Source organism: Protomyctophum parallelum (genome assembly GCF_964188405.1).
Source record: "Protomyctophum parallelum genome assembly, chromosome: 13".
In the NCBI taxonomy this organism is placed as follows: Eukaryota; Metazoa; Chordata; class Actinopteri; order Myctophiformes; family Myctophidae; genus Protomyctophum; species Protomyctophum parallelum.
Window position 1 is genome coordinate 12,654,631 of NC_139708.1, and position 17,079 is coordinate 12,671,709.

At 41.9% G+C, this 17,079-nt stretch overlaps 1 protein-coding gene across 3 annotated transcripts; it reads right to left on the reverse strand.

The window, feature by feature from the left end:
• Positions 1–3,552: 3,552 nt before the first annotated feature.
• On the reverse strand, positions 3,553–14,886 carry tsen54 (TSEN54 tRNA splicing endonuclease subunit; the record flags this gene model as incomplete). Of its 3 annotated transcripts, none has more annotated exons than XM_083780204.1 (13): positions 3,553–4,285; positions 6,408–6,521; positions 7,040–7,100; positions 7,607–7,826; positions 8,577–8,825; positions 9,111–9,267; positions 9,660–9,764; positions 9,869–9,921; positions 10,004–10,102; positions 10,764–10,847; positions 10,982–11,045; positions 12,110–12,268; positions 14,819–14,886. In XM_083780204.1, 13 exons carry the CDS (start codon positions 14,884–14,886, stop codon positions 4,132–4,134), a joined length of 1,587 nt encoding a protein of 528 aa, XP_083636330.1. In that variant the 3' UTR covers positions 3,553–4,131. The 3 variants fall into 3 exon arrangements, with proteins under 3 accessions (XP_083636330.1, XP_083636329.1, XP_083636328.1); XM_083780203.1 differs by having other exon boundaries at positions 3,553–4,282; positions 9,111–9,282; XM_083780202.1 differs by having other exon boundaries at positions 9,111–9,282.
• Positions 14,887–17,079: the final 2,193 nt, after the last annotated feature.

Genomic DNA, 17,079 nt, shown 5'->3' on the forward strand with positions numbered 1-17,079 from the left:
AGTGACATTTTACATTAAAGTGGCATGACATCTTCACGCAGTTAAATGGGCCCTTACCGCCTCCAGGATACCAGATATCATAACATCCACCCCAACAAGGGTGGGTGTTGTCCAGTTTTTCACAGGCCGAACATTTGCATGCACATCGCTTTTGGTTGTCAGGTTCAAGTAATCCAGCAGACCAAAGTATGAACAATCCACTCCCTGACTATAAGAAACACCTGCTATGGACAAGGAACAACACTCACAATTACAGAGAATATTGATGAATTGACTGATAAATACTGTTAAATACTATTAAACAATATTGTTATAATATTGATGAATTGACTGACAAATACTATTCAAATCCAGGAACAAATTAATTATCAAAATAATGTCTTCACCATATTCCTGACGCATAAGAAAATAGAATAAAAAACGAGTGCCGATGAGTGCTACTGCTCGTAGGTGGGCATTGTTGGGCGATTCTGTTCCCTTTGGTCGTGACAGTTCGAAGACCTCCATGTCTGTATGTCAGACAGGCACAGATATCCATATGTCACCAGGTGTCTGGTTGTTTGATCTTTTTGAGTGGTGCAACCACTCCATTACACAGCTAGCTATGTGTGTCCCTGGGTCTGTCTGTCCAAGCACGAAAATAGCTTGGTTGGTTTTCACCATTTCTCAACCGTTTCGGATGCGGGGCGGCTTGCCGGAAACGGTCTGGGCCCGGCCCGGCCCCCTGGGTGCATTCCTGGGGGTCTGGATGTTCCAGGGACCCCACACGGTAACAATGTCATTTCTCGACCGTTTCGGACAAGGGGTGGCTCGACGGAACCGGGCCAGCCCCCTGAGCACGTTCCTGGTGGTCTGGATGTTCTGGGGACCCCCAAAAAGCTTTGAATTTCAACCTTTTGCAAAGTGTTCTTGGTAAGGAATTTGTTGCCAGATTTTCCATATCATGTGCAAATATTCCCTGACTAAAACAGTCAACAGTCAGTGACCTCATATAGCACTCAATAGAAAGTCATATTCTGATGACAGACTGACCCAGATGAACCATGAAATGACAGCAGCAGTGTAACACCAAAACTAAACTAAATGTTATTTAATAATAACCAACTAACATAATAACTCACCCATCAGGAATAGGAAAGCTACTGCCCGTAAAAACAGCATTGCAGTGTGCCTGTGCAGAGGGCTGGCCACTTGTTTTATAGGAAGATAAGGAGTGATTATATTCAAAAACAGTTGTCGTAATAACATGACAGTGTTTGTACAACAATAGCAATGCATATTGTCTAAGTCATGAATGATATTGTAACATCTGCACAGCAGTGAATTAATGATTTACCTGGGAACCTGATGAATCCGCCAGCTGGCTATGGGTAAATAAAGGTATCAGTCACATAATCCAATCAATCTTCGCTTCTACTTCAAGTGCATTACTGAAAAGGTCATTAATCCGGGTGATTGAATGTGTTGTTTGCTGGGCTACCGTATGTGTGCTCTGACACCACAATGACATCTAACCTGGAACATTACAGTACCGACAATACACTAGTTGGACTGCTATTCTGTTCTTATCTCTCCATATATGGATATATGTCAGAAGAACCTGTTCTGACATTTCATGTTGATCCTTCCCCATCCACCCTCCAGCAGTCTGTCATCAACGAGGTGGATGCGTGCACGTGCACTTAGGTGTCTTACTGGTATAGGCTTGTCTTTTTGTCATAAACGTACTATTCTTATGGTCATCTCAGAATGCTTTCACCAAGCCAAATTGTCATGTCAAAAGGTTTTCCATTTCAATTTAGAGTTGTTGTACCCATTTGTTTATTTTAAGCATTATTAGTTAAATTTTTTAGGTTTATTTATTTACCCTGGTCTGGCTTACGTTGTGACGCATTGTGAGCTTCAAGATCAGCTATTTGTGGTGAAGAGACTTGGTGTACTGTAGGCTGAAAAACAAGTGGTTTTAACTCGGGTCCGTTTTACTATAGGCTATAGAGGGTCTACGTCAGAGGTGCCCAAAAGGGATCACGATCTATACATCACACAGGTAGACCACATGACATGACCCTAAATAAACGTATAATGTAAAAATGAAAGAAACTAGTTTTGGCCTCTGCCACTTGACTTCACTTGATTGATATAAAAATGGCCTGTCAGCTCAAACCCACTAGCCAATACTGTTTCGCACAAACATCAGTAGCATTATGTAACGCCAGCACCGCTATTCCAAAGCCCCCTCAGGTACTTTTTGTCTCCACCAGGCCGAAGGCATGGGGGGAGAGTATGTTTTGCACTCCATCCGTCCGTCCGTCCGTGTGTGTGTCCGTCCGTGTGTGTGTGTGTGTGTATGTGTCCGTCCGTGTGTCCGTGAGCAGCTAATCTCGGCCACCGTTAACCCAGTCGATGCCAAATTTTGCACACACACTCCCTGGATGCCAACGATGAACCTCTGCCCCAAACTTTCCAGAACGGCCTGTTATAGCGCCACCAGGAGGCCGCTTTGTGCAAAACAAGTTTTTGCACAGTACACCTACAGATTTTGTCCAAACATCACGCAAATTGGTACACAGTCTCTCTAGAGCCATTCAACGAAACCAGTCTTTCAGATTTCTCAGACTCCATCCTGATTGGTTAAGATTGGCTTCCAAAGTTCACAGGAGTGCTCAGTTTCAAACAAAATGCTGCAAATCATGAATACATCGCGTGATTTCCGTGAAATTCTGCACGCACATTCCCACTAGGTCGAGGAAGAAATGCCACATGAACAATTTCAACTCAGCCTCAAGGTGGCGCTATAACTGGCCGAAAAGTGTTTTTACCTCTAACTGCACGGATCTGTGGATAACTTTGTATGCCAACTCCCTAGTTTACTTTTGTTGCCCTTTTATCCAACCACCAGATGAAGGCAAGCTGCAATGTCCTACATTCCTATCCTGGTGGAGACCTGTGCCCAGAAGGGCACTTTTTCTAGTTTAAACTATTTTCAGTATCGTTTTTGGTGGGTAGATCTTGTTGAGCAGAGCTGGCCATTTTAAAAGTAGCTTTCAAGTCAATAAAAGTGTGGGCACCCCTTAGTGGATAAACTGAAGAGACATTGATGAATTCCAAATATTAAGTATTCTGCGACACCCACTTTGAGAAACCCTGGTCTATGGAGAGAATAGAGCTGAAGGTGGAGCCAGCAGAGAAAAGTTCAACTGTGCTTCTGCAACTCTATGGGTGTTAAAACATCTGAAACAATGCCCGTTGACAACTCATCCTGTCTGATGATCTGACCAGTGTGAGATACTGAGATGAACAGCAGCTTCCTGTCAACCCAGAGAGGTTTGACTACTTTCACAATTGTCAATAATACATAATTACCAAAGTCATAGCCTCATAGGTCATATTTAGTGTCCGTAGTATAGGTTGTACATAAAGGTCATACAAACTCTTTTCTTCACAGCTACTGTAGGTCGCTTCCACACCATGCCATAAACATGTCTATCACTAGTTGATTTAGACTACTATACAACATGTACATCATATAAACTAGATAGATAACTAGGTAGATACCGACCTACTACAGTTTTATTTTAAGAAAGGAAGACAACTGACATAGAACTTAATAATTCGATTGTAGCTTTGTGTACAATTGTAAAAAGAAAAAAAGGCCTGTCAGCTGCGATAAGTGCGAGTATAAACTGCAATCTTACATCATAATCCTGAGAGCTCTGGCACTTTTAACAAGAGTCATAATTACATGAACATCAACATTTCAGAACAACTGTGGAATAAATGTACCTGGCTGGAAAGTTCTGACAATGTTCAGAATACTACCAATGTAGTACCAATGTACTAACAACCCTGATTCACTAGAAAATCTATACAGTTGTGGGCAGATACTGTAGATACAAATGGGGAATTTAGAAAGCAGGATATTAACAACTTTTCATTTCGGTTTCACCGATTTTCAAATATAGCCGATCTAGATCACTTGCAGATGAGCTACTTTTATTTTATTTGTTTAATGTTTTTGAATATGGCTAAAGTAGTTAAAGGCACATATATAAATATACAGTATATCCAGAATACAGTATACACAGAGTCACTGTGGGTAGAACATCACAGAGGATTGTTGTATTGTTGTCCTCAGGGGAACACGTCAGTAGGCAGATGGAAGTCTTTGAAGGTGTAGAAGGAGATGTCACCATGGTCCACCACAGCAAAGGTGACAGGAACGTCCCTGCTCTGGAAGGACAGCAGTTTGACAGTCTGCAGCTCAGGGACTGGACCCTGGAAGCTGCTACGATAGATAGATAGATAGAGAGAGAGAGAGAGAGAGAGAGAGAGAGAGAGAGAGAGAGAGAGAGAGAGAGAGAGAGAGAGAGAGAGAGAGAGAGAGAGACAGAGAGAGAGAGAGAGAGAGAGACAGAGAGAGAGAGAGAGAGAGAGAGAGACACAGAGAGACAGAGAGAGAGACACAGAGAGAGACAGACAGACAGACAGACAGACAGACAGACAGACAGACAGACAGACAGACAGACAGACAGACAGACAGACAGACAGACAGACAGACAGACAGACAGACATTGTAAATAGTAGTTAGAAATTAATTATTTAATTCGTGACATGTATTGAATGCATACATTCAAAGTTGATCTACTATATAATACTATGCATTTATAATTACTGTTTTGCAACTGAATGGCTGGAAAATGGAAATTTAGAGTTTACATAGTACACATAGTGCATGCATAAACTTTCTTTAATGATCTGGTTTCAGTATTTATTTATGATGTATTTTCTATATTATTAAGGTTATTGTAGCGGCCAATTTGTATAGGTAGTAATGCTTTTTTTTTTGGCAGAGATGGAAAACACCACACACACACACACACACACACACACACACACACACACACACACACACACACACACACAATATATATATACTGTATATTGTATAAAATTGTATTGCAGAATAAAAGTTTTCACAGGTTTCATATATACTGTAGGTTCATAGACACTTACTGTCACGTTCTGTGACGTGTTATGTTTTCTTGTGTACCCTGTTCTTGGTTTTTGTTATTGTTTTACCTTTCTGTTGTGTTCCTGTGATTTTGATGTTTTGTATTTTCCTCGTTTCTTAGTTGCAGTTTTGCCTTACACTGTGAACCTTTATTTTGTAGTCATGTTTTGTGCCTTCCTGTCTGCCCCTGTAGTTCTGTTCCTGTCTTGTCTCACTAGTCCTGTGATTGCCCATGTTTCCACCTGTGTCCCCTTAGTTCCCCAGCCTATCCCAGTGTTGATTGTCTGTGGTGTTCACCTGTGTCTAGTTATCCCATGTCTATAAGTTTGCCCTTGTGTGTTCAGTTCCTTGTTCGTTCGTAAAATGTTGTCAGTGGTTTTTTGTTCCTAGTGTTTTGCCTTGCTCCTAGTTTTTCCTTGTTTTCCTCGTACTCCAGTGTATGTTCCTGATTTTGGTTAATAAACCCCCCTTGTATTCGACCTGCCTGTCCTCTGACTTTGTCTGCGCTTGGGTCCAACACCTGCCTGTCCTGTACCGTGACAGTACGAACGAACAAGGAACTGAACACACAAGGGCAAACTTATAGACATGGGATAACTAGACACAGGTGAACACCACTGACAATCAACACTGGGATAGGCTGGGGAACTAAGGGGACACATGGGCAATCACAGGACTAGTGAGACAAGACAGGAACAGAACTACAGGGGCAGACAGGAAGGCACAAAACATGACTACAAAATAAAGGTTCACAGTGTAAGGCAAAACTGCAACTAAGAAACAAGGAAAATACAAAACATCAAAATCACAGGAACACAACAGAAAGGTAAAACAATAACAAAAACCAAGAACCGGGTACACAAGAAAACATAAGAACGTGACACTTTCTGAGCTTGTAGATTGGCTATTTTGAACCCACAGAATAGGGATGCTAGGGTTCAAACAATGACAGCTGCATCTGAGCATTGACTACACCAGAATTGACCAGACTAGACATGTGATTACACCAGATTCATTCCAGAATATAAATGCACTGATATCATGTTTTCCTTCCTGATATTGATGCCATCAGTACCGAGGATTGATCCGATAGCAGTGTGTGTAATTTAAACAAATCTATGAGATTTGTTCCCCTATAAATAAAGTTTATTACTTGAAAAGTGACAATACTCCCTGGCTCAATGACTGTGGAATTTGTATGAACGCTGAATGCAAATGTAAGAGTTTCTTTGTCCTTTAAAAGGTGTTATTTGGACATAAATCAATTTAATACATTTTAAGTACATACAGTACGCTTAAATCCAAGGCTGTGTTTATTTAGTTTAACTAGTGTCAGTTGTTTCCGATAAGCTGGTCTTGAGCAAACAGCCCGTTTTAGTGGTGGTGACTTGCTTACCTGCAGACACACAGGCGGGAATAGGGTTTCCCCGGGTTGCTCTTCTTGAAGTCGGCCACCGTGTCGGGTTGGTAAACACTGAAGCTTATCCTCCACTCCTTGTCGCCTGTCAAACTGAACACACACAAAGCACAAGGTCACCATATTCCCTCAATACTGTGTTATTATGTATTACGTAACTGTGGTAAAATACTGTTCATCAAATCATACGAATAGACACTCAACACATATCAGAAATCTTGTCATTGGCATAATCTGTTATATCATGTTTTTCAACTAAATTGTAATTTTTTATTTTTATACTGCATCTGCATCTGCAATCATGTCAATTGTAATCCAATATAATCATGCGTATAATCGGCCAGTTTTATTATTGTTGTTTGCAAATCATGTACTATTAATGTTTTTATTGTCTTATACATAGGTAGAGGCCTCGTATAAGCACTTTGGGCTTCTTTCCTCCTCCGGGCATGTACCGGTACTGTTTTTTTATGTACTGTGTTTTGTATTGTTGTTTTTACAATTTGTGCTAAATAAATAAATCAAATGCATACTGTAGCAGCTGTATGGTTTGTTCAATAATGCTTTGTTTTACAATAAAATGCATTGTGACATCTGAAATCCAAAGTTACCTGGATGCTCCGTCCAGCAAGTTTGATGATTTGACTATGCTGATTTTTTCAAGCAGCTCAGCTGAGAAAAGAGACAAAGAAATGTCACTCTCTTACTCATATCTTACAAGCAAAACCATATGAAAAAGACATATTAGGCATAGTGTGACGAGTGGGTGATTTGTACTGACAATGACATTGCTTTGGCATGTTCATATGAACCCATTTACCGGTAGAACTGAGGCCAATTCTAAATTCAGTTTTCTGAAGAAACAAAAAAAGGTTATGCTCCTATATACTGTACATAGCAACACAAACCGCAAAATGGGTTCCCGTCTTGAAAGGGTAAAACAAAATGGTTTAAGTCACAAAGCACCCTGCCACCCGTCACAGACACACACATTTGAATCAACAATTTCAGACCAGCAAAACATCATCCCTGGCACCTGGAGAGTGCTGACTGCTGACGTACTCTCGTATTAGGAAAAAACTACGTAAAACATGGGTGATACGTTTGTTCACAATCACATCACACCCAAAACATTCCAAAAATCTGTCATTTTTCAGTGTGTCAGTGTGTGATCGTACCAGTCGGGGTGTAATGGTTGGGGTCGTGTAAGGGAACAACAGACCCCTCCCATAGGTGGGGGGGCCTGTTGCTGTGGCGACGGCGTCTCCTCCTCCCCTCCTGCAGCTGGTGGTACTCTGTCCAGTTGCTGCAGCGTCTCACCTCTCTGTCCTCGTTGACGTCCGACTTGTACCTGTGCCTGTCCTCCTCCCTCCTGCACTCCCCCGCAGACATCCTCACCTGTGGGGGACACGCACGTTAAGTACAGTTATTTAAGTACAGTACTCGTGGATTAACCCATTATCCAACGATTTTGTAATTCATTTATTTACCCAGTGTCAATTATCTAATGTAATCTTGGGGGCTATACTTCCTCTGCCAACCTGGTGGGTCAGCGGACTGACCTCATGCTTCCTTCTATGCACGAGGAGTAAAAGCTGCTTCTTTTCACCTGACAGGGGAGTTTTTCCCTGGCCAGACGTAGCGCGTGGAAGGAACACGTTATTCCGACCAGTTCCTTTCCCCTCCATCAGGCCCCCCGGCTGGCCAGGGGGAGGTAGTTTAGAGACGAGGATTACTGCATGTTTTTGTGAGGGTACCTATAGTGAACGCGGGGAGAACATGCAAACTCCACACAGAAAGGCCATTTTGCCAACCCCGCCTCGGGTATGGGCACTGATGACGCAGAGGAGGAAACACGCCCCCAGCGCCCACAGCGTCCCCAGCGGGAATCGAACCCAGGACCTTCTAGCTGTGAGGCGACAGCACTAAATAATCCGTCTAAATCTATTCGTGTCGAGGACCCCAAAATCATCTGTGCCAGGTACTGGAAAGCTTACTTTTGAATACTTAATTATTTTCCAGTATTTTAACTCAAGAACAAATCTGACAAAGTAACTCTCAATTAGTTGAGTATCATTTGACCAATATATGTTCTATACTTTGACTCAAGTACTGGGGTTGAACACCTTGTCCCCCACTCATCCTCACCTCCCGCAGGTTCAGCCTGCGCAGCCAAGGGGCGACGTCGCAGTCGCCCACGGCCATAGCCCCGGGCAGCAGGGAAGGGTCCGGGGAGGCCAGCCTCCTGGAGGAGCTCCGCCTGGAGCCCAGGTCTGGGAAGGGAATGCAGTGGAAGTCCCAGCGCGGAGCAGAGGAGGCAGCCCTGGGTGACTGCTCTGGTGGTCCCGGCTCTATGGAAGTCCCCCACCAACTCCTGCCCTCGTTGCGGGGACAGGGCTGTCACCATAATGACATTTCAGTTGACGATTGATTGTGTTTTAGCATGAAACACAAATAAAGAATATTACTTAAAAAAAAAATGTATCCAAAATGATCAAAGAATTTGTAAATAACAGATCTAACAGCTCAAACCACACACGTTATTGAGCTTGTAGATCTGCCTTTTCCGCTGTTCTTTTAAGAAATAATCTTCTGAATCTTCATTCAGAAACGGCTATGCAAAACGACAACGTTTAGCTCAAATAACTGCAATCAGACTATTATGTAATGTAACAGGCCTACACTGGGGTCACTTTGCAGCACGTTCTGGGTCTCTGAAGTCTCATGGGTTGGAAGGTCTGCAGGACACTCTGGGGTCTTCATATCCTCACGTGTGTCGTCATGTTCACCCACCTCTGTTCTGTCACAGACAGACCCATCCTCACTAGGTTCTGTGTGGCTGCAAGAGGACACACTTTGTCATATGTAAAACCTCCCTTTTACAGGAGATCTATTTTGTATACATACTGTAGGCAATATTTATATTATATTTAATATACATTAGAAATACAACAATATCTGGCTGATATATCAGTCATTATCTGTGATTTTGCAGATAATGTCACAATGCATTTGACTTCACATCCATTGTTTTAATAAAACAAAGCATTATAGGACAAACCCTGCAGCTACAGTATGTGTTTGATTTGATTTGATACATTTATTTAAAAACAACTCAAAATATAAAAAAGGAAAAGTGCCGGGAAGAGGCAACAAGCCCACCTAGCGTGCACATTTTTAACAAATAAATCAAACTATCAGCTCTACGTAAATCCATTGTGCTAACGGTACCTTGGCATAGAGGGGCTGTCACTTCTTTTCCTCTTCGGATGCCTCCTTGCTTGGTCGTTAGAAGACGTCAGGTTCAGCTGGTTCTCATATGAGGATGACACCGTACTGTGAAGAGTCCCAAAATCATTGTCCCCTCCAAATCCTCCACAGCCCCATTGTAAGGTCAAGCATGACGTTGTAAAAAGAAAAACACACACGTATTGAATTACCTGGGATCGAACCGGTTCACAACGTAGCCAAGTCTCTTCAAATGGCCAAACACCTTGGTGATGGAAAGGTTGTGAGATTAGGTGAGAAATAGTTTTTGCTGTTAACAGAAGCACTGCTCCTTTCATCCCTGATACCTGATACTGCTGCAGGGTGAGCGTCTTGGAGGACAGAAACCTCTCATATCCTTCCTGGATGGATAGAGGAAGGTCCTGATAAAACACCTGCAGGTTTCCCTGAAAGCACAACAACACACAAGGCATCCATTATAGCCAAGAAGTGCTCTTCACTACAACTCTGACTCCTTCTCAACATGTTCTCTAGTACTATCCTCGATATTGTGATATTCGATATTTAAACGTATTACATAAAGGTAACATTGATGTTGGAAAACCATAGAATATTTAAGATGCTTTTTTTTAGTTAATTTTGATTGCTGAGGATACATAAACCATAGGCACTATATAACACAAAGACATGAGGATAGTACGCCCTCTAGTGACTTCATTTTGTCACTGTCTACAAAGGAACTTAAATCGTTAACACCCCATAATGCATCCCTCTCCAAAGAGCACCTGTTTTCAGTTGGAACTTAATCACGGACTCATGCAGCGCTCCTTAGTTGACCGACTTAAATAAAACTAGGAATGTATCGACAAATCGTAGTAGTAGTTAGCCGAGACTAATGGCTTAACAATGGCAACTGGATATTGGTCTATCTATATACTGTAGACTGGGGGAATTACAGGGTTATATCTAGAGTTTGGGAAAAAACAACAATGTGTTGGTCGACTTATATCAAACTGACTGATTAATAGACTATGAGCCTGAGTGGACAGCCTTATTTATTATATTCTAATTTGGTTGACACACACACAAGTATTATTTGACACTCACACATTCCATCAGGTACAGAGCCTCCTCAGGGAGCAGATATTGTTTCCCATTGGCAGAGAACCCCATCGTCTGCCAAAACTTTCCCTGTGCGTGGTCAAACAAAAAGTTACATTAAATTAGCAGGAATTATCTGCAGTGTGTATCTGGGTAATAGAGGACGATGGTTGTATTCTCTTCTTGTTGTCTTATCTGCCATCATCATGTGGTGATGTACTCACAGCATGAGACTGCAGTTCCACCGTTCCCTCACTAGGAATCCACACAGCTTTCACCAGGTTACCTCTGCAACAGAGAGACAAGCATTTAGAGTTTGGCCGATATATCAGTTTGGTCAGCCATTATTCCGTTTATTCGCCAATGTGTCACTTTTTTACCATTTAAAAGGTCCTCTATTTGTCACATTTGTGAATAGGGTTTAAGTCGTTAAATAAAGTAAAAGTCAGTTAATGTGTGTATTTTATATTTACTTGTTCGGTTGTTGATTTTAAAGTGAAATTTAATAAGCTTAAATCCTTTTTTTGCCTATAAGTTAAATAATCAAAACATCAGTAACAATCAGAGTCCACATCCAGAGCTATTGAGAGAGAGAAGTACAACACTCCAATAGACTTCCATTATAAGTCTATAATATATTTATTATTATAAGTATTATGACTATAATATATAGTCATTATATAAAATATTCTATCCTTTTGATGGCAACACCAACTTACAGCTGATTTGAAATGTGTTTAGATAGATGTGCTCAGAGATAACAACAAGAACGAGAGAACGCCTGGGCGACCGACTGATAGTTTCAAACACTACTTCCATGTTTGGAATTAGTATCCAAAGATTGCTCAGGTCAGCCCTACAAATAACTTTTTTAGAACCTTATGTCATATTACGCTATTTCAATATTTTCCCTCTAAGATGTGGGACATCTTCTGAGGCACAGCTGGACTTGCGTCAAGGCACCCAATTTGAGATATGAGAACCCCTGCGTTAAGCCCAACACACACCATCTGTGAACGCCGTGCGTCAAAACAGCCGCCTCCGTTATTTTCAATGAACCTATCCCACACCGGCGGAATCAGACGCGCGCGTTCACACCTCGCCTGACGCTCCGATACGCGGCGCCGCTGTTCTATTTTCCAGGCGTTGCCGCACGGCCTCCATCCGGGAAACCGTGACTGTGGCTGGCCAGCCGCGCAGTAGCGCGCCGCGTCCTGTGGGTGTTGCTGTGCGGCTATGACGCGCAGCAATACTGTGCCGCATCGCTGCGCACCCGCTCTACAGACGGTGTGTGTTGGGCTTTAAGCAACCGGAATCGTTAACATTCCTAAAAGGATCCCAACCCTACTCACAGTCTCTCCACCCGCTCCTCCGATACCAGGCTCCAGTGTTCGTCCAAGCTCTGCTTCAAACGCCGTCCCTGATGCTCAGAGTCGTCTGGGAAAAAGTCCTTCTGTCCTCGCACCGGGATCTTATGGCTCCTCGCCCGGGCCGCAAACAGCTCCGAGGGACTGCAGTCATAAAACCATAAAGCAGTGGCTCTCTAAACTTTTTACAATTACAATTTAAGCAATTAGCAGACGCCCTTATCCAGAGTATTTCAAGGACCCCCAAATGAATATGTATTTGGCCGTGGAACCCAACCTAAAAATAATACGTTTGTGCCAATTTGTTTTTCACAAGATTTATTGAAAATAGCAGACGCGTTGCAAGTGTGAGCTTGTAGATCAGCTGGTGACAGCCACGTAGGACTGGATGACATGACACGTAGTACTATCTGAAGCTCACACACAATCCTGAGTAAAACGTGCGTATTGCACTCACCAACATTGCCAACTGTTCATAAAGCTTGAATTATCCTCCATGTGCAAACAAAGTGTTTGTTTCATACAATTCCTCTGTATACATCCAATGAGCTACTACTTTCTGTCTGTTCTGTGTTGGAGTTTGGAAGCGCTCGGTTTTCAAATAATGCCTCATGTATTATGTGCTTCAAAACAGGTGGTACGCATGACCGTTGAGTGATTCCTAACACTTTGATTAAACGTTGTTTTAATACAATCAGACTTTTCTGTTTCGATGTCAGTGGTCGGTGATGAAAGTTGCAACTCTAGATTCAACATAATAAAAAAAATATATAGTGTTGCAAATTGCGGCTAGGTGTGGAGAGAGAGAGAGAGAGAGAGAGAGAAAGCTGACAGAATCAAATTTCTGCTTAAACTTAAAAATGGGGTCCAAGGAAGGGTTCCAGGGGGTCCCAGACTCCCAGTTAAATTACAATTACTTGTACATGCTATTTTTGACATTTTTAAACAAACTTGAAAGTGTTGGCATATTTAGAATGTCTGTGATATTAGTACACGTACGTTAATGTATTTAACGGGGCGGGGATAGGACCGATCAATGACTGTGAATTTGGCATACATGAAATGCATACAGTAAGACACAGGCTAACAGAGTTAAATTAGATTTGATGTAATATCAGTGTTCCATGTCAATTTAGCCGCAATTTGCAACTCTAGATTTTTTTTTACAATGGGTTGAATCTAGAGTTGCAACAAGTTGGTTTGTGGCGGCTCGGAAATGTCACTCTTGGAATATTTTGGACAGAAAGTAGCTCATAACATGTCTACGGGGGATTTTTATGAAAAACAAGCTCGGCAGATTGAAAGAGGATAATTCAAGCTTGGACTGCAGCTGCAATGTTGGTGAGTTTAACGTCATTTAAGACAAGCAGATCACAAACTAAAAAAGATGAATAGGAAGTGGATGGAGCTTGTTGCAACTCTAGATTCAACCCATTGTAAAAAAAATCTAGAGTTGCAAATTGCGGCTAATGTCAACTCATAGATTTATAATTTCTCAGTCTGAGCAATCATTCATTCATAAATAAAATAATCCATAGAGCGTCACCAGTCACCAGGACTTTATTGCCTAAATGTCGGACTGCACCTGTACCGTACTTTAAGCTCTGGTCCATATGGCGTTAAGGACGTCTCCTCCCTAACGCTAGCCCCTTTCGGGACCCTACGTAAAACTTTTCTGATATTTTGTTGAGTATTACGTTGGGTCCCTGCTCACTACTGTATTTTCGTATGGAAATTCCTATATGCGGAAGTGGAGATTCTCTCTAAAATAGGACCCGCGGCATGTGACGCCATTATTTTCCTTGAGTTATTCTGAATTCGGTAACTTTAAGTAGCTATACATCCAGCTGCGAATATCTCCTGTGGCGCGGAAGCCGTTAAGTATTTTTAATCTTTGTTTGACCGATTTGGTCGCTTTATTTCTTCTTGTTTGTTTACCGTTTATTGTACCGCCTCCCGGTGTGCGGTTGGCTTGTGAGGCTACGTCCCTGCCTCTGATCTGCTGTGTCATAGCTATAGCGCCACTAGCTAGCCAGATAGGCGGTACAATGAGGTGTCAATAAACAAGGAAGGAAAAGAAGAATCCAAGCTTCCAAATCGGGCAAACATATATTAAAAATACTTAACGGCTTCCGCGCCACAGGAGATATTCGCAGCGGCATGTATGGGTACTTATACTTTACATATTCAGAAAGCCTCATACTGAAGAATATCGTCAAAGAGCGCGGGGAGGCGGTAAACATGTAAACATGAGCCAGTAAATGTTTTAATCAGGTGGCATGGACGACGTGGAACAGGACCCAATGCACTGGGTCGAACAAATGTCAGAAACTTCAGTAGCATTTGGGTTCTGCTTGGAGGGCTACCCTAACGCTATGGACCAGTCCAGAGCTACACCGTACTGTTTACATATGTGATTAAAAAAGTATTCAACCAACCAATCAATCAGAACAGATCTACAAGCTACCAACGCGAATCTGTTCTTTTTGGCAAGCGACACCTGGACACCATATACACGACACATGAGGCTTGAGTGTAGGAGAAGTTATCTCTACAGTTAGCACACTTGGTGTCAACAATGCAGTAATGTTACGCGAAATAAGCTATTCATATAAAGCACTGGTCAATTCCATGAAGCCCACGGTATTCCATAACGTGTTATCCAGTTTGAATTAATAGATACAACATTTGTACCTCAGTATCTCGCTGTAAAACTCAACTTCAGCTGCATGCTCAGCTGCTGTCTTGTTTTGGTCCGCCATGTTTGATAGTTGATACAGTGGCTGGCTCCTCCTCGGGGTCCTAACGCACGCAAATGGTCAATAGAGGGAGCCAAAGCACAAGATTTGCAGTAACGCCAGGGCTCCACTGGGCGCGTCTGCCGCGCGTCTGCGTCGCGTCTCCGTCAGCATCGGGAATGTGCCCTTTTAATCAATGGAGGGTAGCTCCACTGCCTGACGCACGCGTGACGCAGCGCGCCCAGTGGAGCCCTGGCGTAAGGGCATTAAACAAGTAATCTCCGTGGTTATGAAAGGTTATTAATTATGTATTATGTGTCAATTTATGTACCGTAGTTTGTGTGGTACAACAACTACCTGTTTTTAGGTTTTCCAGTAAGATATGAGAAGATTGAAAAGATTGTCTTTATTATTATGTATATATATATTTTTGGTAATACATGCTTCATTGTTGTCATGTTGTGCAATGAATTCTTACTCTCTGCTATGTGGTAAGCTACATTAGTCTGTATTCCATGCACCAAATAATGTAATGTGTATAGTGAGCTCTGACTGTATGCTAATTGTTGTTGTGAGACATGACTTCTAGTGAAGTAAACTACATTACTCTTTACATTTTTACTTTACTTGAGTATTAAAAATATGTTGTGCTTAATACGGTAGGCTACTTCTACCTCACTACATTTCAGAGGCAAATATTGTACCTTTTACTCCATTAGAATTATTTGACAGCTTACTGAGTTATTTAGCAGTACTTATTATTACAAAACATATATTAAACTTAAGCCTTGTTTTATACAGATATTTGAAAATATCAGAAAATCTGAGGACTTCTTCCACCACTGCTTTCGGCTTCCTATATATCATGTTTCACATGTCTGCAAAATTAGTACCGGTAAGTACATTTGCTCAAGTAGGCCTACTGAAAGTCTTATTTGCACTTTTTCCAATTTTATATACTTACTTCTACTTCACTACATCTCAGAGACAAATATTGTACTATTATTTAGCAGATATTTTCAAAAGATTGTTTTAATGCATTTTACACATGCTCGGTGGTGTCTACTGTCTACGCAACATATATAGTGTGCCATGCAGAGGTTTTGAAAAAAAGCATACCGGCTGCTAATCATTTCATAGGCCTACATTGACCACGTGAGAGTGCATAGGTATTTGAAAATGCGCATGCGCATGTTACAAGGAATAATTATGGTATTACTTTTTCTTTTGGTAGGCCTACTTTTATTTTGATGCCAATACATTTGTACTTTTACTCAAGTAGCCTACATTTTCATTACCAGACTTTTACAGCGCACTGCACGCTGTTATCGCGTAAACATTTTCAAGTAGCCTATACTTTTTGCACCGCTTCGAAAAATCCCAATTTACCAATTTGTTAATCAAAGGTTTTTAGCAAAGATATTGGGACCCATAAGGGTTGGTTGCATTTCTATTTCTATACTCTCAGAGTTAGCTTAAACACAGGATTATAACATGCAGGACACACCTGACCTGTGAGAGGTGACAATGAGTGAATGCTCAGTTTAGTGTCCACCACACTATCAACCTGCCCCCACCTTTCCCCATCCACAGACACACACACACACACACACACACACACACACACAGCCTAGGCTGCTGGTATAGTGGTGTCCATGGAGATGTTCAGGACTCACAGAGGTATCCGGCTTACTGGAAACCTGCTTTATGGTTGACTTTCAGGAAGGGGAGGGGAGGGGAGCTGTGTCTGAGAGGTGCACGCATTGTGTGCGTGTGTGTGTGTGTGTGTGTGTGTGTGTGTGTGTGTGTGTGTGTGTGTGTGTGTGTGTGTGTGTGTGTGTGTGTGTGTGTGTGTGTGTGTGTGTGTGTGTGTGTGTGTGTGTGTGTGTGTGTCCTCTTCTGGACAAACTACAGGCCACCCATGAGGAAGAACACACTAGATATTTACCCGATATATGAACACACCATATTTACATATAGGTTAAAATGTCATTTAGTTTAAGTTAGCACGTTCTGTAGACAGACGCCAGGTTAATTTTCTGTCCACCCTATTGTAGGCTATATAGTTTCAATGTACTGATGATCATTTGAATATATATTATAGTGCTTACAGGGGAGAAGGCGGTTTTCAGCATAGCAACTAGTACATTTACTAAATTACTGTACTTTATACATTATACTTCTACTCCAATACATCTCACAGGCAAATATTGCACT